At 40.4% G+C, this 25291-nt stretch overlaps 1 protein-coding gene across 1 annotated transcript in view; it reads right to left on the minus strand.

Moving 5' to 3' along the window:
• Positions 1 to 25291, minus strand: part of exoc4 (exocyst complex component 4) — a 567281-nt gene that overhangs the window by 530357 nt on the left and 11633 nt on the right. Inside the window, exon 3 of the mRNA XM_072562911.1 lies at positions 2038 to 2222. Coding sequence (XP_072419012.1) covers positions 2038 to 2222 — 185 coding nt within the window. The remainder of the gene's footprint in view (positions 1 to 2037; positions 2223 to 25291) is intronic.

A 25291-nucleotide genomic window follows, 5' to 3' on the forward strand; every position in this document is an offset into this window, starting at 1 on the left:
TGGTGTCAGGACATGGGAGAAGGTGCTCCAGGCCCTAAAATTTTGGAATTCAATATTCAATCCGCAAGGTTGCAGGGTCCACAAGTGGAAAATGAAATGCTGTTCTTCCAGCCTGCACGGAGCTTCACTGGAGCACTGTGCAACGCTTGAGTCAAGATGTTGTAATGTGTTGAAATGGCAGACAATAAGCAGCTCAGAGTCATTTGAGGACAGAAAGCAGTTGTTTTGCAAAGCAGTCATTTTGCAAAGCAGTCAACCAGTCTGCATTTCATCCCCCTTGTGTAAAGCAGACTACACTGCAAGCAGCAAATATCATAAATTAAATTAAGCAAAGTGCAGATAAATCATTGGTTCATGTGGAAGCTATGTCTGGACCCTTGGATAGTGAGAAGGAAGGGAGTAAGTAAATGTTACACATTTTGCGATTTCCTGGGAAGGTGCCATGGAATATGAGGTGGTGTTGGGAGTGGACCAAGGTGTCCCTGAGGACAGTCCTTGCAGATTGCTAACATGGGAGGGAAATATGTGTTGGCATCCCATTGGACGTGATGGAAATTGCAGCTCATGATCCTTTGGACAGGGAAGCTGGTGAGACTTTAAGTAAGGACCGGGGGATCCTATCGCCATTGTTGAACCAAACAGAAGGGATGATGGCTGAAGTACAGAAGATGATGGGTTATAGACTATGGAGGGCCCTATTAACCACAGTGATGAGAAATCCTTGGTTGAGGAAGAATGTGGACATTTCAGAGGCCCCCTTGTAAAAGTTGGCATCATTGGAACAGATGCAATGGAAACTCAGAAACTGGGAGAGTTAATCCAGTCTTTGACGGAGACAAGATAGCTCTGCAAGTTCATAGGTTTGTACTGGTTACTGGTTGCGAGCTTACCGCCAGAGAGGGAAACAGTGATGCCCAGGAAGAGAAGGAAGGAGCCAGAGATGGACCAGATGACGGTAAAGGACAGGGTAGAATTTGGAAGAGAAGTGAATAAACTTTTCCAACTCCAGACAAGAGAGAGAGGAGTATCACATGATGTAATCTATGCACCGGAGAAACAATTGTGAGTAGAGGCCCAGGTTCGACTGGAATAAGCAATGTTCCACATACCTGGTAAAGAGACAGGCATAACTGGGCCCCCATGGACACACATTCAAGCTGATGAAAGTAAAACGCATTAAAAGGAGAAGTTGTTCAAAGTAAGGACATGTTTGGCCAGGTGGAGAAGGCTGAAGATTGGGGATGGTTCAGGTCATTTCTTTTCCAGGAAGAAGCACAGAGCCCAGAGACAATCCCGATTGGGAATGGGCACGTCAAGGCATTGCGTGTTACTAAAGCATTAGCTTGGGCCTCCAGATTGCTAGTCCAGTACACAATCATTAATACGCTACTGGAAGGAAACATATGTGCAACTTACAAGGAGCTCCTTGCACATCCATTCCTAAGAAAAAAAGATCAAGATCAACTCAAGCTTTCAACAGTTGGCTGATATCTAATAACAATCTGCACAGGTCCAATGAAATGCTGTTCTAGTATAAGAAACATGCATTAAAAAATCACAGTATAAAATGTCCTCCCAGATACAGAACATTGTGTAAATGACATTCAACATATTTAGTATTTTGAACTACTTATTCATCTAACCTGATGGAATATTCTCTTATGAGAAGATTGTCAGCTACGAATGATTCTGCTAACTACTTGTAACTACTCTCTAACATAATTTCTTGAAAAAACATGACTGAAACATTGACAATCTTTCAAATAACTTTTCTATCCTCAAAATGAAAGAAAAATCAGATTCACAACAACTCCTCAAAGCAAGTTCAAAACGCACAAAGGTCAATCAGCATCAAAACAGAAAAAGTAAATTTTTTTCAACTGTGATCCCATAATGCCAAAACGACAAATGCTATCTGCAAAATGCGCCTGCTGTGCATTTCCAACAATTCCTGATTTTATTTTAGTGTCACGCAGTGGACTTGTTTTTCTGTTCCCATTTCTATTTCATGCCTTCATAAGTGCATTTCATACTGACCCAATTTTATTTTTGTCCCGGCTTTTATTGCCCACACGACTCGTGGACTTAATATACAGGTGACGGTGTAATTCGTCAATCAGGACCAAATGCATGTTCAATTTCTTGCTGTGGAGCTCTAGACGCAGATCACTCAATCCTTCGACCTGCAGCAGCTGCCCCTCCAAAGAATCTACTGCAGAGACCTGAGACAGAAAACAAGAGGACAAACAACAACTGTGATTTTTGATTCCTATTTTACATTATTAAGATCATTAATATTCCAAGGATCTGGGCCACAATGGCCCAGTGCAAAAACCTGATTTCCCCTTGGACAATTGCCTTGACTCAATTCCCCATCATGTAAAAAGTAGTGGTGATGTTCATTAAGATCTATGCAGTCCCCTGTTTGATCAGCCATATTGGGTACGGGAAGGCAAGATAAACATCTACTCACTTTTACCAGGTGAATAATCTATTTCAACTAGCATCACAGATAGTGGTCTTCAAACACTTTGAATCACTAAACATAATATTAAGAAATCGCTTCTTTAGAGTTGTTGGAGCTGCAAACATTTAGGCAAGTGCAGAGGATTCCCTCATACTCCTAAATTCTACCGTGGACAAGGTGAACAATTTTAGAGCTAAGAAAGCATTGGGAATTCTGCAGTGCACAATCTCTGACCTTTTCTTTGTAAGCAATGTACTGAAACAGCAGTTCGGCTTCCAGTCAATGCTAAGCCTCAGCATTTTGAGGATGGAAGAACAGTGATAATATGGTCTTGACTGTCATGGGGAGATGATGGGATTCTCTTGTTGGTCTTTCACTGGCATTAAAAAAATGTGTGATATTCACATACAGATTAGCCAAAGTCCAAATGCTGCTCAGGTTTTTCTGAACACAAGCAAAGGCTGTTTCAATAACTCATTCATTCAAGGTTCTGAACATTGCAATATTCAACGTTCCCACAAACATCAAATGAAGTTTTCAGACATGTAGAACAAAAATATAAAGTAGGGTTCCAGATGAGTTTTTTTTGTGAGACATGCACACAAAGAATTTCAACTGACACATTCCTACCTCTGCAACATGTTGAGACCATCACTATTTTTCTTGTAGTTTTCTCAGTTTTGGTTTGGAACTGAGAGTTTAAGTTGAGAATTTAACTTTGACCACAGTCTGCTGTTATATTAAAACAAAAGAGAACAAAAGCAGATATTGTTTCTTGGGAACTGGCCTGGAAAGATCATCAAAGTTCGTTCCTAGTTGATGATCAAAGGGCATTGCAGACGAATAGACATAGTAATTTGTCAGGGACTGGCAGTTACTTGGATTTCAAAATCGGTCAAATGAAGGGAGGACTGATGTTGGGCAGCCATCCACAAAAGAATGATGCAAGAGAAAAAAAAAGAACAGGAAAAAAAATTGGTTCAACTGTTCTGAATAAGAGGCAGTTTTGTTTTGGAAGCTTCTTGACTGGGATTATCATTCTCCAATTATTCTACAGTCATTGACTTGTTTAAAGTTCAGAGAAAAGAATGCAAATCTGTAAAAAAAAAGCACAAGTCTTGAGAGGTCTGCAGATGCTGTTTGCATTGATCATTACCTTTGGATTTCATGGAAGATAAACAATCATATCTGTCTATAATAGAACCCATTATCCAAGACCTGGTATTCAGTGTTGAACCTAGTTTATCAAACTGATAATGATAATTTTTTTACAAATGTATCTTTCATCTGTGTCTCTAAATATAATCCAACAGTCTCTCATAAAGAAGATTGGGCAGAGATCATAAATCTAAATAGATTGCCCTGTCATTTATCTGTGTTCTGATGAAGTTATATTCTTAAACATAAATAAACAATTTATTATTAAGTTATACATTTGGTGTCCAAGATCTGTTATTTGCAAAGTCTGGTCAGGAATATTTGCAAAGTCTGGTTCGGAACAACTGAACAAATTTAAGGCTTATTGCGTGTTTTAATATTATTGTTTCGCTAATCCAGTGACAGCAAGGCTGTCTAGTTTAACATGCTACCTCTCTGCATAACAAATGAGGTAGTTTAATGCAATCTGTCATGAGCCACATGTAACAAACAGAGAATTTAAAATAACTACTTCTTAAAAAAAAATTCCACGACACACATAGCTGGCCGACAAGACAGACAGCATACTAAAAGAAATTATTTCCTGGAGGAATGGATTGTTCAAGTCTATGAAGCTGGTTTTCTTTTTACTTCTCCCATGGGACCTGGGCTTTGCTGACATTTATTCCCAGCCCCTCGGTGCCCTGGAGAAGGCCATTGTGAACTACCTTCTTGACTATTGCAGTCCATATGCTGCAGGTGGACCCATGATTACATTAGGGAACTCCAGGATTTTGACCCAACAGTGAAGCAATAACGATATGTTCCAAGTCAGGATGGTGAGTGGCTTTAAGGAGAACTTGCAGTTGGTGGTGTTCCCTTATAGCTATTGCCCTTCCCCTTCAAAATGCAAGTTATAATGAGTTTGGAAGGTGCAGTGAGAGCAACTTTGGGAATTTTCTGCAATGCATCTTGTAGACAGTACACATTGCTACAATGTTTGTGGAGGGAGTGGATGCTTCTGGATGTGATGCACATCAAGCAGCCTGTTTTTTCCTGAATGGTGTCAAGCTTCTTGAGTGTTGTTGGATCTGCACTCATCCAGGCAAGTGGGGAGTATTCAATCAGAGTCCTGACTCGTGTTTTATTGATGGTGGACAGGTTTTGGGAGTCAAGTAGTGACTTACTCAACAGTATTCCTAGCCTCTGACCTGTTCTTGTAGCCTCTGTATTCATACCATAAGCCTAGTTGAGTTTCTGCTCCATGGTAACCCCCAAGATGTTGGAAACCTGGGTTTCACAAATGGTAATGCCATTACATGTCAAGGGGCAGCATAGACATGGTCTCCTCTTTATTACCTGGCTTTTAGCTCAATGAAGTCTTTCCAAAGTGATCAGATTGCCAAATCAACGAAGCTTAGCAGATATTTCTTTCATAAATATATGATTTGGCAACTAACTATTCAAAGACCAGTTCTGATCAGGTTCTGTGAATTCCTAATCTTTCAATAAAACACCAGAAAGGCAAAGTCTTCAACACTACAGTGTGCATCTGGAACTCATAACTTCCATAATTATCCCCATTTTAACATAGTATATTGACCAAGATAAGGCAAATGGTTAACGATGTAACTTAAGTATATATGACATATGTACTTATCTTTGCACCCAAAACGGAAGTAAATCAATTTGAACAACCTCTCCTCAAAACCACAAACAATGAGAGTTTGGTATGGATGTACTAGTTTGGTCGATAAAGGTGAACTAATAGACCTGATTTTCCCGGACTTTTTTTTAAACATGGAAACGTATTGGATACACATCCAGCAGCATCTGTGGAAAAAAAGTTAACTTTTCAAGTCCTGGTACCCTTCTTCAGGGCTGCATATGCTGATGGAGGGGTGATGGTGTGAAAGAAAATTAGAGTTATCCAGTGGTGGGAGGCCACGTAAACTGCAACTCAGACAAGAGTAATAGCCTTTTTGCACTGTTGCACCAAAGGGCTATCAGTCCACAGCAACTCTGTGCAGAGCAATCTAAATAGTCTCGTTAAATACACGTTAAACAAGTTTATTCTTTAAAGAGTCTATATAACTTATTTTTCAAAAATTAATCTACATCCTCCCATACAAAGAAACATTTAGACCTGAGAAGAGGAAATGCAGTGAATCTTCAATTGTCAACATGAGAGAATTATGGATATTCTATCACTGAATACATTTAAGGCCTGGTTAAAATTTTAGAGTCTCAGGAAATTCAAGTGTTTGGGGAGCCAGGGACTAAGTGGAATTCATAGTCCAAGATTAGATACAATTTCAGTTAACACTGAGGAGGCCTTCAGTCTACTACTGCTCTTAAAAACTGTTTTTGATGCATTACCAAGAAAACTGTCAAATTGATTTCGCTCTTAAAATGAGAGACCTTTCTGATATTTTTTTTGTGGGATCTGAGCCTAGCTAGTAAGGCCAGCAGTTTCTGTACATACAAAATTGCCCTTTTAGAAGTGGTATTAAACTGCCTTCTGGAATAACTGTAGCTCATCAACTACAGATAAACCCAGTGCTACCTGAAAGTGAACTCCACGATATTAGTGACATTGAACAAACAGCAACATAGCATGAAGTCTGGCTTGATTGTGTGGCTTGAATGGGAACTTACAAATTATGATGTTCTCTGCTACCTTTTCCTTTCAGGTGGTTGAGTTTGTGGATTCAGAAGGTGCTTGAAAATGGACCCTGGTAAGTTGCCGCAATGCATCCTCTGTTTTGGGACAAATGGTGGCCACTGTCCACAAGCGGGAGTGGGACAAAATATCAAAGGGATAGATGGATCATTGATTAAGCAGCCTACAGTGTCCTGGACTGTCAGGTTTGAGTGCTGTTGAAGTTGCATGAATCCAGGAAAGTGCTGAGTATTCCATCACACGCCTGACTTGTGAATTATATAGGATCTTCATTCGTTGAGGCAAATTACCTGCTTCACAATTCTCAGCCTTTCTGACTTACTCTTGTAACCATATCAGCACTAAGTCTCTTATCAACGGTGTCCTTGAAGATGAACACAGTGACAGACTCAGTGATGGTAATGTCATTTAATTGGCAAACAGAGGTGAAGAGATTCTCCGTTGGTGCAAATTGGCAGTAAGTGAACCAAAACAAAATAACAAATGTTTCTGAAACTATGCTTGAGCGCTTTACATTCACGATGAATGTAAAGATTGGAACGAGGTCAGGCAGGTGGATCTCAAAAGATGAGCTCCCCGACTGGGGGTATTAATCTGATGCAATCAGAGAGTCCTGGCTGACAAATATAAACAGGAGTGTTGGGGTACTGCTCAAAGAGCCAGTAATTAAATGATGATTTGGTAATGGAATATTGGCTTTTACAGAGTCATTCCAGCAGCAGAGAGAATAACACAGCCCTGAAGACACACTTGCATGCCAGTCATCTTTGAATTCAGGTAAACATTTCTGGTATTCTGGTGCTATTTGGAAAGCTTGACTTGATTGATCCTGCCAGAGATGGGCCCAGCATGTGGAATCAATGAGGTTTTTTTTTCCCCCAGAAAAATGACATTGGGCCAGATGAAAATCCATGAATAATTATCCGAACAGCATGTGGACTCACAGCTTTTCCAATTATAAGAAGCCTAACTTTCCCAGAGGCACCAGATAGTGAAACCTTTCAATAGTTGAAGGATAAAATATTACAACCCCATAACTCCTTTATTCGGAGACACAATCAGTTTTATTCAGCAGTTCAAGAACAAAGGGAGTGCATGTTGGGGTTTTTTTTGACAAAGTTAAGACGACGAGCAGAAGCACGTGATTTTGGTTTAACCCTAAGTGAGATGCTGAGACACTGTGGGATTATGATGCGACAATGCAAAGGCACCTCCTATCTAAAGCTCAACTCAACTTCAAACAGACATTACAACTGACATTGCTGTTAAAAAATGCAGCATGTGGAGCTTATGAATTACATGACATACTGATAGAAGTGGACACCCTCAGCAAGGCATATGCCAAACAGAAGGACTCTAAGTCAGGCCACAGCCAAACCTTAAAACGAAGCCAAGCCCTCAGCCGAGCGATTAAAATTTGCGAGGATCTGGGCCAGCAGGCCATTGTAGTTGCTGCCAAAATGCAGACTCAAAAGTCCCACCTTGGCCTGAACTTATAGGCTATTATCCAGGAGAGTGTGCACACTGCAAAATCCAACTTCAGCTGGTTTTTGGTCGGTGGGGTGGGGTTGGGAGGGGGCTAAATTTCTTAGCAACGTCCAAATCAGAACCAAAATAAACATCTGGTTAAAAGGTCACCCAGCTATGATGGAGATCATTGCCAATGCAGCTGTGTCAGTCTTTACCAAAATTCACTCTCAATTCCAACTCTTAGGTTCATACTTCACCTCAGCCAGGCAGTCAGGGAACCTAGGCAGATTAAAGAGTACAACTTCAGTTCTCGCCTCTTATGAGTCGCAGTTGGTTCAGTTACCAGTGATTGTAATGAAAGGATTGGGCCCAAGCTTGATCGAGCAACATTGGTTGACAAAGATTTAATTTGTTCAACTCAACATTTCTCGATTAATAAATGGCTGGGTTGGACGAGGGATTATCCATAGGGGCAAAGTCACATGACACGTTGATCAAGAAGTAATTCATGATTCTGCAAAGCCTACCCAGTGCCATTTGCCTTACATGCCAAAGTAAAGCAGAAATCAGGAGGCTGGAAAGTAAAGGAAGCATCAAACCAGCACAATCTGCAGAACAGGCAGCACTGGTCAGACAAACAGGAAAGATATCAAGATCATGGAAAGAATACAAAGTGAAATTTATTTGAATGGTTCCAGAAGGGATTCCAACAATGCAGCTAGAGCAAGCAGGCTGGGGTTGCTCCCAACATGGAAGATTAATAGGTTATTTGGTAAAAATGTTAAAAACCATAAAAGGGTTTAGACTATTTATTTACAAGCAGTTTCCATTGGTTCAAGGGTCGATAACCAGAACAAAAAGATTCATAATGATTTACCAAAGAATCTCAGGCAACATTCACACAAACAGACACACATAAACACACACTGTTAAGGGATAAGTTGAAGAAAATAAAACTCAAATAAAAGTTCATTTAACCAGTTTCCATGATGCACAACATCACAGGACACATGGGATTGGGTTTTGCTTGATTTCTGAAGACACTGGCCAATGCAAATACCTTCCAGTCAGCTTGGAGAAATATTTGTTTATTTCTTACAACGGAGATTCTATTTGCTAAGCTTCCAATAAATTGCTCAAGAAGATAATCTGACAGCCAACACCTCCATCCTGGAGCTTTGGAAGACACAATCCTTCTGACAAAAACATTCCAAGACTAGCTTCCCTGGGATGCCCCCTATTAACATGCACTATAGTCAAGTTTGTATCCCCAAAACCTAAATATTTTTAGTGCTCTCTGAATGACAATCAACCTGTAATTAACTTCCAGGGCAAGTACCAGGTTGTTTGTTCCTTTTTCCAAAAGCAAAACACTAACCTGATCACAGATCCCCAAAGGTCACTTTCAACTCTCAGCTCATTTTTACATCATTTTTGGTTGCAACTAATGAAAACATGAGGATTCTAACATAGGTCAAATGATTAGACCAGAATTTGGTTTAAAGTGGGAATTTGGTACAGAAGTGATGAAAGTAGATGTTTACTGTCAACCCTGCAAGTCGTAGTGCAAGTGGGGCAGGATAAATGTGGATCAAGAGGCCTTGTGGCATGGAGATGAATAACAGAGGGGCATCACAAAATACACAATGTGAAGAAAGTGCAGGGAAAACATCTGACTGGTCAGTAGGTGAAGTATTTCTAACCTTTAAGTAAAAAGGGATGGGAAGTATCCACATGTCTGGCTGCACTGGGTCTAACGGCACCGATTGGGCTTGAAAGGAGGTTCTGCTAACAGAATGTTTAAAAATTAGGAGCCTAAGTTAAAAAACAGAACCTCCAAGGTAATAGTGCCAGAATTGCTACCCGAGCCACTGACAAATTGGCATTGTGTAAATATAGTAAATTGCATGGTTCAAAATAGGTGTGGGTGAAATGAGTTTTAATTTATGGGGCAACAGTATTTGTATTGGAAGAAAGGAACGGTTTGGGTGGGATGGACCTTATCTGGGACCTGTGTGTTGGCAAATCAAGTTCGTGTGGAGAGAATTTCAGGCCACAAGATAAAGTTGCAGAATTAGGAGTCTGTTCCACCATTCGATCATGGCTGATATGGTTTTCACACCCAATCTCTGCCTTCGCCCTGTAACCATTATTGCCCTTACTGACCAATAACCTCTATCTTAAACAAACTCAATTATATGGGCCTCCACAATCTTCTGCGACAAGGAGTTTTGCAGATTCATCATTCCTCCTCAGCTCAGTTCTACAAGTTCTTCGCTTGACTCTGAGGTTGTGCCCTTGGATCAGAGACCCATCGACACCTTTTCTGCATCCACTCGATCCAGGCCTCACAGTATTCTGTAATTTTCAATCAAATCCACCCCCACCCCCACTCCAACCAATCTGTCTAAATTCAATCAATTACAGACCCAGAGTCCTCAGCCACATCTCATAACAAGCCCTTCATCTCCAGTATCATTTTTGTCAACCTCTCCTAGACTGCCTCCAAGGCCAGCACATCCATCCTTAGATATGAGGTTCAAAACTGACCACAATTGTTCTAAATGTGGTCTGAGCAGAGCCTTCTAGAACCTCAGTAGTATATCCCTGCTCGTATCCTTGCAATCTCAAAATGATTGCTAACATTCCACTTGCTTTCCAAACTGCCAACTGAACTTGTACATGAACCTTCAGAGAAACCGGAATTAGGACACCCAAGTCCAAGATATTAGAGAAATCCCAAGACTTCAGTTACTTCATCCAGTTCGTCATATGTAACGTAAGTACTTGCGGTCCCAAAACTTTCCCCTGCGGAACTCCACAAGCCACCGGCTACCATATGAGAAAAAACACTTTATTCCGACTCTTATCAGCCAATCGTCTATCCATACCAGCATCTTGCCCCTCACACCATAGGCTCTTACCTGACACAACTTCCTCCTGTCCGATCCTGTGCAGAATCCTGTGAAATGCTTTCTGTAAATCCAATATAGATCATATCCATTGGCTCTCCTTTGTCTAACTTGCTCACTCCCTCCTCAAAGAATTGAAAACAGATTTGTCAGGCATGAGCCCCCTTGACAAAGTCATGTTGACTCAGCTCTTTAAGAAAAAAACTGCACGAAGTACTCCACACTGTCATCCTTAATAAAAGGCTCTAATATTTTACCAGTGACTGAGATCAGGCTAACTGGTTTCACATCTTCTGCCTCACTCTTTCCTTCAACAGGGCTGTCACAGTAGCCATTTTCTAGTGTTCTGGGACCCTCTCTGACTCCACTGAATTCCTGAAAGATCACCACCAATGCCTCCAGAATCACATCACACTCTGGGATGTCATCTAATTCAAGTTATTTATCTATCTTCTCCTTCATGATGGCCACTACACTCATCTCTGTCCCCTAACTCAAAAGTTCTGGTATGTTACTTAATGCCAAGTACTTTTGCAGCTCCTCCGCCATTTCTTGATTCACCATTACTACTTCTCCGTCCTCATTTTCCAGCGGTCCAATCTACCCTCTTTCCACCTTATCTATTCATATCTAAAACAAACTCTTGCAATCTTCTTTTATATTACTAGCTATGTTTAAACTCATTTTGGAAAAGTGGAGAGAGAGAGAGAGAGCAAATTAGGCTTCCAAAGCATTCTAAAAGTCATACACACGTGAACTTTGTCCAATTCCAAGCCAAAATCTCACTTGTGCAGAATTGATGTCATGTTTATCTATATAACAATTACACTGTACTGCAACCAAAAACTAATTCATTGCATGAGGTGCATTTTAAAAGTGTTTTGATTTGGTAAAAGCAGTTTTTTATTAAAACAACAAATACACAACTTGCATATTCTTGGTCTTGCAAGTGAAGTCATAAAATGTTTGTTCAAGCAATTAGCATTTCGCTCAGATTAAATGATTCAGTCTGCCAACACCACCATGCAGCATCAAAAAACAGCAAATGAATTGAATGTCTTTGTAAGTAATTATTCAGAATTACTATTTGTTTGGTCTCAGAGTCAGAACCCAGCAACAAAAAAAAATGCTCAACAACAACACCTTATTTAATATAGGCATTCTAACTAGAATCTCACATAACAAATGCAATATACCTTGTACAGTTTAGCAGTTAGTAGTTCTTGTTTGGCTTATTCGAACATTCTTTTTTGAAAACCAAATCTGGATTCCAGCCAAGCACTTCAGTTTTCAACATTACCTTCTTCAATGACCTTGAAATTCTCATATTATGGACACTATAAATTCAAACATTCTCACTCAAGAAGATTACTTAAGTGAAAGTTCGAAATTATAGCAATTACAGAAATCTGGTTGAATGAGGACAGGAATAGAAGCTAAATACTTCCTGTTACAAATCAGATCCAAAGGTTGCTCAAAGAAGCAATTATAGTTGTGAAGAGGAACAAAATAGTTGGAGAAAAGTTCATAAAATGAGGCCATATCAGTCAAATGGAAGAAAAAAGTGTGGGAATACTGGAGTGTACTGTCGACTCTAAAATCATCATCATAAAAGAATAAAAATGAAGACAAAAGCAGCAGTCTAACAGTGGGTGATTTCAACAATAAAAGGGGATTAAACATTCCACAGCCCTCTGGAAGTTGAAAGATGGAGAAAAACCTTATGAAAAAGGATGAGGGCTCAATACTCCCAAAAACCTAGAATATGCAAAATGCTTGGTATGAAATTAAAAACAGAAAACAAAAGCATAACACAGCATGAAAAAATATTGCCAAGTTTTTTTTTTCAAATGTTTAATCAACAGGGGATAAACCAAAGGTGCTACCAGGATGGAGGAAAAAGGAACAGGTATAATTTGTAAGGAATACTTGGGATCTAAGTTTTCATAAGAAATGGGATGATTCAGCCATGACAGTGAAAGAGGAGCAATGCAAAATTCCATGAAGTCGACATTGTGACAGAAGAAATTAAAAAACGATATTAACACTTCCCAAAGTTGATAAATATACAAGCACAAGTAAAACGTATCTTGAATTACTAAGGAAGGCAAGAGAAGAAAAAGCACATGCCGTGACCATTATGTGTTATTCCTCTCTGGATACAGACTCGGTGCCAGAAATCTGGACGAATGTCAAAGGAAGAAAGGGATAGAATAAAGCAGCACATGTCAGCCAGCCTTATTTTAAAGGAAGAAAAATTACTGAAAACATTTCAGAGGAACAGGATAAATCTTCACTTAGGAGGACACTGAGTAATCAATGACAAGGACAGTACTGGAGTTACCAATGGCTCAAGAGAACTGTTAGTTGTGGCAGCAGTTCCCAGTCAGACTCCTAGCCTTCATGCTCGTGGCAACAAGGTAAGATAATGAAGTGCCTCATTGAAATCTCCGTGAGGAAAAAAAACTCTTATTTAGTAAAGTGTAGAAGAGAAAGTGTGATCCCACCTTCAACAAAGGCTTTTTAATTAATTGCCATTACATATGGGGGTATTCTGAAAGTATAATTCAACCAAAAAAAGGGTAAAGAATTTAGGTGAATTTTTTAGACAAAAGGTTGCAAGTAAGAAAGAGAAGCCTCCATCCTGTTAGCAGTGGGGATCGAAGGTCAAATCATCTAAATACCAAGGACTAAATGATGTATCAACAGACAAGCTTGAGAAAGGACACCAGAAAACAGCATTCTAAGGGGACAACTGTCAAACATTAGTCACTGTGACCTTGGGAAAATGATTACAGCTTCATCAGGTACCAAAAAACATCCACTCATGATGCAGCTGCTAAAGGCATGGGGAAGAGCATAACAGTCAGAGGAGAGGTGACAAGCACTGATATCAATGTTGGACGTAATCATTATAAAGCACAAGTGCATAAATATCCTGCACTTTATTGGGAAAGGCAGAATGTTTGAGAGAATACTCTGAAGCTGCAAGGTAAGGAGTTACGAACAAAGATAGATTGTGCAACTGAACACGGGACTCAAGCCTCCTCTTCAAAATTTCACTCCAACAGAGTCACCACAGATTTATTAAGGGAACATCACATCTGACTGACATGATTTTGTTAATACAAGATATACAAAGAGTCAAGCAGGATGCTGCATTTGTTGTTATCTATGTGCATTTTAGCCAATGTCTTGATAAATAATGCCTATATGTATGAGGGATCTTAAGTGAAAGTTTGGTATTACTGCTGTTGCAGAAGTAGGATTGAAAGGAGGACAGGAATGAAAGCTTCACATTCTGGTTAGAGTTCCAATCCAGATGGTTTCATAGTAAGCAAGAAGAAACGATTATAGCAGGAGGAAATATCATAAAACAAGGTTACATTAGTCAAACTGAAGAAAAATTGACTGGTCACCAAAACGGTCAGGGAATTCAAGGGAAAGTGACAAGTTGGAAGCAAAATTGACTGACGAGGAAGCTGTTTCTGTGATGGAATGCTGTCTCCAGTCCAGTGCAACAGGTCTCAATATTAGTTCCTTGCTTTTGGCACATACATCCATTATTTAGATGCCCAAGAGAATTATTAAGGAGTTTGGAAAGGATACAGTAGAAGTCATATGGTGGATAAGAAAAGACAAATCTGTAGACGATAGGAAGGCATCAGGTTCACACCGACCCAGAGTTTTCAATTTGCTTTCAGTTGACGTTTTGGAGTTGAAGCTGCTAGATTTCTCTCGCTCTCACACACACATACTGCTATACTGGAAGAGATGATGAACAGTAATTAAATCATATGTTAGTTTAAGTATTGTGACAAAGTTGTGCCAATTCCTTGTTTTGTTTGCAATTTAACTGGGGGGTAAATATAAAGTGTATGTAACTTCAAGCCTAGTAGTGTGACTAATCAAATGACATCTGGATTGCAGCACCTTACACTTGCCTTTAAACAAAAGTTAGGGTCCAGGCCATCTCCTTGATATGTTTTGAGAAGGTTTTGTCTTGCTCATAACACTGCCCTGCACTCCTTCCTGGGAGAAAAACTAGCTTTTCTTCAGGCCCCAACCAGGTCTCTTGGAAAACTGCCTGAAAAGAAAAATCTAGAGATTGAAAATTATCTAAGTTAAACCAAAATTTGATTTCTATTTGATTCTTGATTGCTCCCAATGAGGAAATACGAGGTAGAAGTGTGCGTTGTCTTGTCCAGAACAGCAGAAACTAAAAACGTAGGAAGGCTTGATAACTTAGAACATAGAACATAGAACAATACAGCACAGAACAGGCCCTTCGGCCCACGATGTTGTGCCGAACTTCTATCCTAGATTAAGCACCCATCCATGTACCGATCCAAATGCCGCTTAAAGGTCGCCAATGAATCTGACTCTACCACTCCCTCGGGCAGCGCATTCCATGCCCCCACCACTCTCTGGGTAAAGAACCCACCCCTGACATCTCCCCTATACCTTCCACCCTTCACCTTAAATTTATGTCCCCTTGTAACACTCTGTTGTACCCGGGGAAAAAGTTTCTGACTGTCTACTCTATCTATTCCTCTGATCATCTTATAAACCTCTATCAAGTCACCCCTCATCCTTCGCCGTTCCAACGAGAAAAGGCCGAGAACTCTCAACCTATCCTCGTACGACCTACTCTCCATTCCAGGCAACATCCTGGTAAATCTTCTCTGCACCCTCTCCAAAGCTTCCACATCTTTCCTAAAGTGAGGCGACCAGAACTGCACACAGTACTCCAAATGTGGCCTAACCAAAGTCCTGTACAGCTGCAACATCACCTCACGACTCTTGAATTCAATCCCTCTGCTAATGAACGATAATACTCCATAGGCCTTCTTACAAACTCTATCCACCTGAGTGGCAACCTTCAAAGATCTATGTACATAGACCCCAAGATCCCTCTGTTCCTCCACCTGACCAAGAACCCTACCATTAACCCTGTATTCCGCATTCTTATTTGTTCTTCCAAAATGGACAACCTCACACTTGGCAGGGTTGAACTCCATCTGCCACTCCTCAGCCCAGCTCTGCATCCTATCTAAGTCCCTCTGCAGCCGACAACAGCCCTCCTCACTGTCCACAACTCCACCTATCTTTGTATCATCTGCAAATTTACTGACCCACCCTTCGACTCCCTCCTCTAAGTCATTAATAAAAATTACAAACAGCAGAGGACCCAGAACTGATCCCTGCGGAACTCCACTTATAACTGGACTCCATGCTGAATATTTACCATCTACCACCACTCTCTGCCTTTGACCGGTTAGCCAGTTTTCTATCCAATTGGCCAAATTTCCCTCTATCCCATGCCTCCTGACTTTCCGCATAAGCCTACCATGGGGAACCTTATCAAATGCCTTACTAAAATCCATGTACACTACATCCACTGCTCTACCCTCATCCACATGCTTGGTCACCTCCTCGAAGAATTCAATAAGACTTGTAAGGCAAGACCTACCCTTCACAAATCCGTGCTGGCTGTCCCTAATCAAGCAGTGTCTTTCCAGATACTCGTAAATCCTATCCCTCAGTACCCTTTCCATTACTTTGCCTGCCACAGAAGTAAGACTAACTGGCCTGTAATTCCCAGGGTTATCCCTATTCCCTTTTTTGAACAGGGGCACAACATTCGCTACTCTCCAGTCCCCTGGTACCACCCCAGTTGCCAGTGAAGACGAGAAGATCATTGCCAACGGTACTGCAATTTCCTCTCTTGCTTCCCACATAATCCTAGGATATATCCCGTCAGGCCCGGGGGACTTGTCTATCCTCAAGTTGTTCAAAATGTCCAACACATCTTCCTTCCTAACAGGTATCTCTTCTAGCTTATCAGTCCGTTTCACACTCTCCTCTTCAACAATACGGTCCCTCTCGTTCGTAAATACTGAAGAGAAGTACTTGTTCAAGACCTCTCCTATCTCTTCCGACTCAATACACAGTCTCCCACCACTGTCCTTGATTGGACCTACCCTCGTTCTCGTCATTCTCAGGTTTCTCACATATGCATAGAATGCCTTGGGGTTATCCTTGATCCTATCCGCCAGGGATTTTTCATGCCCTCTCTTAGCTCTCCTAATCCCTTTCTTCAGGTCCCTTCTGGCTATCCTGTATCCCTCCACTGCTCTGTCTGAACCTTGTTTCCTCAACCTTATGTAAGCCTCCTTCTTCCTCTTTACTAGACATTCAACCTCCCTCGTCAACCAAGGCTCCCTCACACGACCATTTCTTTCCTGCCTGAACATGGAGAGAGACGATTTCCTGCTGTGAGAACATCTAGAATGAGGTATCACTGTTTGAAAGCAAAAGGTCACCTATTTAAGTCAGAGATGATGTGTTTTGTTCTCTCAGTTAGCCGTAAATCTGAGGAACTCCCTTTCTCAGAAGGCAATGGAGGCAGTCTTCAAATACACTTAAATGGCAGAGATTCTTGGTAAGCAAGGGTGTGAAAAGTATTTTTTTCGGGAGCAGGTCGCAACATGGAAGAGGTTCCAAATCAGATCAGCCTTGATCTTACTGATAGGTGGAACAATTTCAAAAGGCCGAGTAACCTACTGCTGCTCCTAACTGATACATTTGTATATTTTTAGTGCATACAGCAGTTGCGTGTAATTGCATTGCTCAACAACCATCTCAAAGATTTTATATTAATCTTCAATTAGCTATCAAAATAAATAAATCCTTGTTATTATGTCCAATAGTATTACCCCTGAAATATCCGTTCTGACTCAAATGAATTTCTCAGATAGACGGAGGTTTAAGGTCAAGTGCAGATGGTGGCAACTAAGTCAAAAATAAGCAATAATAATTTGATGCATTCAAAAATATTGCCACCTCATTTACGATCAAGACTATAGAGTAGATCAAGTGTCTGAAGTGGAAATTAGCTCCCAGTAAACATCAGCGATCAAAAGCCACAATTACATGCATATAATCTTTAGTGTGTTGAGATTGCACACTGGATATTTTATGAGATTTTGAAGACATTTCAACAAAGCAATTAGAAGGTTATGCTATTATCATATAAATATGAAGCGATATTATCAAACTACGAGAGAGTGTGTATCACTTTTCAATTTAAAAAAAGCCTTCTCTTCTTAACCCCTATTATTAAAACTTGTCTTACAAGTTTATGATGCAAGCTCAGGTGTCAGAACAGATGCAGTATAAAAACTATGAAAACAATGACTCAGTCTGTAATGGCAAATCTTCAACAAATCACAAAAAGAAAAGGAAAATATGAAGATCAAACTGCACCATGTATAATAATGCTGAAGGTTGTGAATGGTATAAATGAACAATGATCTTGGACTGAATCCAAGAGAATTACACTTTTACAGTGTGCTGAATCTCCTGCTAACCATGATGTATTTCAGCAACCCTAAAAAGGTGCAAAAATCACCATGTAAGTCAAAAAGTATTTTCCTTCTTTTGCAAGAATAACGCAAATCACAGTTAAAACAACAAAAAAAAATCTAACCTCATATTGGATAGTCCCACTTTGGGAATCTAGCAATTTCTACACACCAGTGTCGCTCACAAAATAAAACAAGCTATAGACAAAGGATTTTTTTTAAATTATATTTCAACACAGTCTCCTTTTCATCTATATGCAACCAAAAATTCCAAACTAAGTTTGATTTCGTTTGTTGTAGTCAAATGTACCCAACTACAGTAAAAACCCAGTATGCAAGTATTACATTACATAGATCATAGGGTGCTTAGACAGGGTGAGGAGGTGCACAAAGCAAGATCCACATTATAAGAAGTTGTGGAGTCCACTCAGCTGTCTAACACTGGCAGGAAAAAAAGCTGTTCTTGACCCTATTGGTGCTGGTGTTCAAGCTTTTGAATCTTAAACCTGATAGCAGAGGTTGTAAGAGCATTACCAGGGTGGGAGGTGTCTTTGATGTTGGCAGCCTTTCCACGGCAACTAGTGTAAATAGAGTCCATGGATGGGAAGTTGGTTTCCGAATGATCTGGATTGTACATATAGCCTTCTGTGGTTTCTTACGATCCTGAACAGAGCAGATGCCATACCAAGCCATTAAGAGCTGGTTAGAATGCTTGCTCTGGTACATGTGTTTCAAACTTGATCAGGGCCCTTAAGGACACGCTGAATTTCCAAAACCACCGAAGAAAGAACAGGTGTTGTTGTCCCTTCTTGACCATCACATTGATGTGGCAAGTCCAGGAAAGATTGTTGGTTATCGTCACTCCTGGGAAGTTGACACTCTCAACCCTCTCCAGCACAGCTCCATTGATGCAGATGGGGGCATGCCATCCTCCTTTCTTCCTGAAAGAAATGCCAAGTTCTTTTTTTTGCCAACATCAAGAGAGATAGTGTTATAGGGCAACAATAACAAAGTCCTCCACCTGCTTTCTGCATTCTGATTCATGGTTACTTGAGATTCATCTTACCATAGTGGTGTTGTCAGTAAACTTGTAGATCGCACTCATACAGAATTTGGCTATACAGTCGTGGTTGTACAGGGAGAACACTAAGGGGCTGAATACGCATCCTTGCAATGTGCCATTGTAGAGGGTTACTATGGAGGAGGTGCTGTTGTCTATCTTCACTGATGGCAATCTGGAAGCAGAGGATCCAGTTGGCACAGTGAAGAGCCAATTCCAAAATCTCAGGAGTTTTGACGTTAGTCTGGAAGGAATTATAGTGTTTGAGGTGGAGCCACAGTCGGCGAGCTTGTTATCCAGATGTTCCAGAAATGAGTTTAGGGCTAGGGAAATGGCATCCACTGTTGACCCGTTTTGTTAGTTGGCAAATTGCAGGGGATCTGGGCAGGCTGGGTGGCTAAAGTTGATGTGGGCCATGACCAGCCTCTCAAAGCACTTCATGATTCTGGAGGTCAGAGCCACTGGCAGTAGCCAGTAAGGCAGTTTGAACGTGTTTTCTTTGGTACTTGGATGATGCTGGTCTTCTTGAGGCATGTGGGGACTTCAATTGTAGAAGGGAGAGGTTGAAGATGTCAGTGAATACCACTGCCAATTGGTCCACACAGGATCTAAGTGCATGGCCAGGGACTCTGTCTGAACCTGTCCCTTTCCTTGGGTTCATTCTTAGGAAGACCGATCTGACGTGTGCAGCAGTGACGAAGGGAGCTGACAGTGCACCGCTGGCATTCTGTTCAAACGGAGCATAGAAAGCTTTGAGCACATCAGGGAGGGATTTGTAGCGTGAATTTCTTCACTAACCTTGCATTGCATGAAAATAGGGATGGCCAATTTGTGTGCCAGACATAATAAATTTTGATGATCTTTATAACCAATCGACCTTTTGTATTAAGTCCATGTAGTAAAATAACAGATACCAGGTAGGAAGGAAAGGCCATTTCCACACCAAACTCATCTTAAAATGGTCATCAATCATCATAAAATGGCTGTAGCTGGGGAAATGGCTCAAGTAACTCAACACACCCACACTGGCTTTTACAGAGGAGTAATGCAGCTGGCTCTATTCCAGACTGCAAAATAAACCTCAGATTATGTCAAGAGGACATGAACACTTGGATACATACACAGCAGCACAGGCAGCATGCATGCAGCCACACACACAAAAAAAAATCACCGACAAACCACAAATGACAACAATCGTTTTTTAAATTAACAAATAGATCCTTAGGGAAAAAGAAAAAAAAGTGTTCACATTGTTTGCTTTGTTCTGTACGGAGGTGTAGTGTGTGGGGATTAAGCAGGAGTGTGGAATCATTGTTGGATAAATCTAAACTGCCACACATTCACAATAATTACAAGGTCTCAAATGGAAGCCTGTACTGCTCGCAAGGCTTTTCACGGTGCCTCAGTACACGTGACAATAAATTTAATTGAATTCAAGTGGGGCTGTTTCCCCAGCTTTTAAGTGTGGGAAGGCCAGGAAGTACAGATGATAGATTAAAAAGCATATCACAACAGAACATAGAACAATACAGCGCAGAACAGGCCCTTTCACCCCCGACGTTGTGCCAACCTGTGAACTATTCTCAGTTTATCCCCCTACACTATCCCATCATCATCCATGTGCTTATCCAAGGATTATTTAAATCTCCCTAATGCAGCTGAGTTGACTACATTGGCAGGTGGGGCATTCCACACCCTTATCACTCTGCGTAAAGAACCTGCCTCTGACATCTGTCTTAAATCTATTACCCCTCAATTTGTAGCTATGCCCCCTCATAAAAGCTGACATCATCCTGTTTACCCGATCTAATCCTCTGATCATCTTGTATGTCTCTATCAAATCCCCTCTTTGCATTCTTCTTTCCAATGAGAACGACCCAAATCTATCAGCCTTTCCTCATAAGAGCTTCCCTCCAGACCAGGCAACATCCTGGTAAATCTCCTCTGCACCTTTCCAATGCTTCCACATCCTTCCCGAAATATGGCAACCAGAACTATACATAATATTCCAAGTGTGGCCACACTAGCATTGTGTATAGTTGCAGCAGTCTACAAAAGTGAGCATGATTTTTAAGTGAAGACTTTGCTTCTGGGTTCACCAAAGGAAATTGAAACAGACATGGTAGTTAAGAGTGCAACAGGGATCAGTAAAAAAAAAAGTGCTGGGATAACCAGCAATATCCATATCTTATTTGAGTCAATTAAAAAAATATGCATCGCAAATTTATGAAAGCACAAATCAATCAAGATTAGCTAACCTTCTCAAGAGCAACAAACATCAGGAATGCCCACATTCTGTGAATAAACTGTCAGCTTCTGGGCACGTTCATTACATAGTTAATACAAAGGAATAAATTTACTTCCTTCTGGTACAGTGGTTCAAAGTCATACACAGTGTTTTTGTTTAATCATTCATGCAATTGTGGGTGTGTTGGCTAGGCCAGCATTCATTGCCAACACTTAATTGTCCAGTGAAGATTAAAGAGTCAACTACGAAGTAATGACAGCAGTTTCCTCCCAGAAAGGATAGGAGTGAACGGAATGGGTCTTTCCCCCCAACAATCTGCTGATTCATGGTCATCAGCAGACCCTTAGGTCCGTTTCTTTTTAAACTGATTTCAAAACTCCACTACCTGTCCATTTGAACCTGGGTGCCCAGAATATTACCTGGGCATCTGCAATAATACTGCTACGATATTGTCTCTGTCATACTTAAAACAACAAACATTACAACAGTTGAAATAACTCTGATCAATGTTCCAGCATGCTGATAACTTCAAAATGACCAAAATGGTGCAAAGAAATTAAAAGTGAACAGCTCATGTGTGACAGAATATCCAGAAAGCAACAGTAATCCTGTAAATGAAGCATTAAAACCAAGACAGAGTAGAACAAAAACATTATATTTTACCCTTGCTGGCCCTCCTTAGAGGTGCCCAACTGAACAAGATAAAACAAAATGAGGGAACTTGACTCTGCATCGAAGATGTTAATTCCATGAAGATCTGGGTGAAGCATCTCTGGATCTGAAACATTTACTTGGCTTTCTCTCCACATATGCTGCCAGACTTGCTGGGTTTTCCCAGATATTTCTGTTTTTGTTTCTGATTTCCAGCATCCACAGTTTTGTTAATTTCACGTTCTAGGAAGAAAACGGTCATCCTGGAATCCATCTTACTATGGGTCTTTTCATCAAATTCTAACTAGAAATTTGAGTTCATAAAGTAAGTCATAAATTCTATGTTATGAAGACAATATGGGAATTACAATTTCAAAATGTGAAGCCCACTGGTAAAATTACTCCAATTAATTTAAGTGGGAAAAAGAAAGGAAATTAAACAGAGGATGTAATCTTCATGTGCTTGCATAAATTACTTGAATACTTTTAAGCAACAAGGTAATGTTTGCATGGAAAAATTTTGCTGTTCACAAAAGTAAATAAATTCATGAAGAAATACCAAAACAATTTTTATTTTCCCATCTGTTTCAATGAGAACATTTTAAAACATTTACAGTGCACATTCTGCAATACAACTTAACTGACATCATTTCTGAGCAACCTTTGTGGAAAATGCCATGTAATAAAGCACAGTGCAATGAAGTAGTAATTTTATTAGATTAGATTAGATTACTTAGATTAGATTAGATTACTTACAGTGTGGAAACAGGCCCTTCGGCCCAACAAGTCCACACTGCCCCGCCGAAGCGTAACCCACCCATACCCCTACATCTACATCTACATCTACCCCTTACCTAACACTACGGGCAATTTAGCATGGCCAATTCACCTGACCTGCACATCTTTGGAGTGTGGGAGGAAACCGGAGCACCCGGAGGAAACCCACGCAGACACGGGGAGAACATGCAAACTCCACACAGTCAGTCGCCTGAGGCGGGAATTGAACCCGGGTCGCTGGCGCTGTGAGGCTGCAGTGCTAACCACTGTGCCACCGTGCCGCCCTATTAAGGCTGTATGAAAACTTAGTTCACGTGTAGGAAGAAAGGTTTGCTAAAAGGTAACTGCCTTATTAAAAACCTGGCAAGATTTCCTTCCCCCTCTTCCAGTTTCATCCTGAGCTGTGGCATATGCAAATTTGGGAGTACAACGATATGCAAAATACGCAAACCCTTCACAAAAAATGTTATTTCAAGTTTGCTTCTGTTTGGGCTTCAAAACAAGATATGAATTAAAAGTACAAGCAACAAAAAAAAGTTTGTTTTCAGCAGGTAAAGTCTCATAATTCAAAATCTGCAACTTATCTGTGCTGCATCTGGTGCAGTGAGAGCAATTAAAAAATTTAGAATACCTTGCAAGAGAGTTTTTCTTTTGGAACTATAAACTGAATTGGAAGGCTAACTTTTATAGCTGGAAAAATCAAGAAAGCACTTCAAACTGAAAATCAAGTACTTGATATTTTTGAGATGCTTTGTGAAACAGTGTTATGATACAAAGACAGATGCCCAAATCAAAATCAGCTTACCAGTCCCTGTATTTGTAACAAGGATTTCAACCCTAACCTCCTAAGAATCTCTCCGCCCAACTCAAAGACAGACAAATGGATACAGTTAAGGTATAAATCAAAATGAAAAAAAAAAGAGGGATGTGAATGGGCCAATTCACGAAAGCCATCTCCACGATCCACAATCTCACAGACACATGGGATTGTATCTTGCTTACTTTCTGAAGGCACAATACATTCTGAGGAATATTCATTTAATATTTAGTGAAAGTTCAGAGAATACAATCTGTTAAATTGATAATGGAAGGTTAACCAAGTCATACTTCAGTCATACTTCAGGCACAATCCTTCTGTTTAAAACGCAATTCAAAACTATTTCAAACTTTGGTTTTTCTTTGATGGACTGATCAGACTCCATAAATAGTGATAACTTTCCAATGGCCATTGTGCATTTCATCAGACTAATAATTTGATTAGATTGGGATCAAGACTTCGGGCTTTGCCATCAGCCCCATAAATAAAACCCAAATGCTTTAAATTCTCAGCAGGTCAGCTCTGTGGACAGAGAAACAGAGTGGCATTTCAAAGCAATAAACTCTTCATTGAACTGGAAAAGTTTTCCCAAGGAAAACTGTCTCAACTTATCCAATCTTTCTTCATAACTGAAGTATATCATTTCTAGCAGCATTCTTGACAACAACTTCTGCACTCCCTAAGGCATTCAAATTCTTCTTGATGTTCCGTGCTCCAGAGCCATATAAAATACTCAGCCGAGGTATAATCAAACGTCCTGTACAAATTCAATGTAACCTCCCTGCTTTTGTCCATGTCTTACCCCTGAAGAAACCGACAAATGATCCTTTTTTTTGAACACCTGTCTTGACATGCCTCCCAGCTTTAGTGACTTGAACTTATATTCATACAGGTCACATTGCTCCTGACACTGTGGAACAGTACCATTTCTTTGTACCAAAATTGATCACCTCAAACTCCTCCACGTTGAATTTGATCTGCCACCTAACCACCCACTCTGATTTGTCAATGAAGCTCTACACTAAGTTTTGAAGTTCTACACCTCTCAGTTTGAAAAAATTTCCATGTTTTCTAATGTCCACTAACTTTGGCGCACCAAAGAAACGCCAACCAGTTCAGCATGCTTTGATAACGATACGCTCAGTTCTGGTATCAGCACCGTATCGCCTATCGTCCATATTCTAAATTAAAAGTGGAAGCTTTTCTTTTCTAATCATAATTTGTGGCATGTCAATGTCACTGACTAGACAATAGATGCTGGCCCAATGTTAATCTCCCTCTAGAGTGCGATATTCCACTGCTTTCTTGAACTGCTACAGTCATTGGAGCATAGACACACCCAAAATGCTGTTTGGAAGGATTTAGACCCAGCAGCAGTGAAGGAAAGATGATATAGTTCCAACTCAATGGTATTGCTTTGAGAGAAACATTCAAGTGACGGTCCCATGCATCTTTATCTTTGTCCTTCTAGCTGAACTGGCATATGCTCCAAAGCAATACCTATACCAATCAGCACTCACGTCAGAGGATGAATGCTGGATTTCCCCTTTATATTAATCTTCTTCAAATCATTCTGATGAGTGCATGATGAAAAGCTCTAACAAAATGTGTTTTTTTGCATGAATTGTGTGAATGGGATTTCTCTTGATTGATTCTATTTCTTTCAGAATGCTTGATTTGCACATTTTATGGCTTCTATTTG

The sequence above is a fragment of the Chiloscyllium punctatum genome, chromosome 44, assembly GCF_047496795.1.
Source record: "Chiloscyllium punctatum isolate Juve2018m chromosome 44, sChiPun1.3, whole genome shotgun sequence".
Taxonomy (NCBI): Eukaryota; Metazoa; Chordata; class Chondrichthyes; order Orectolobiformes; family Hemiscylliidae; genus Chiloscyllium; species Chiloscyllium punctatum.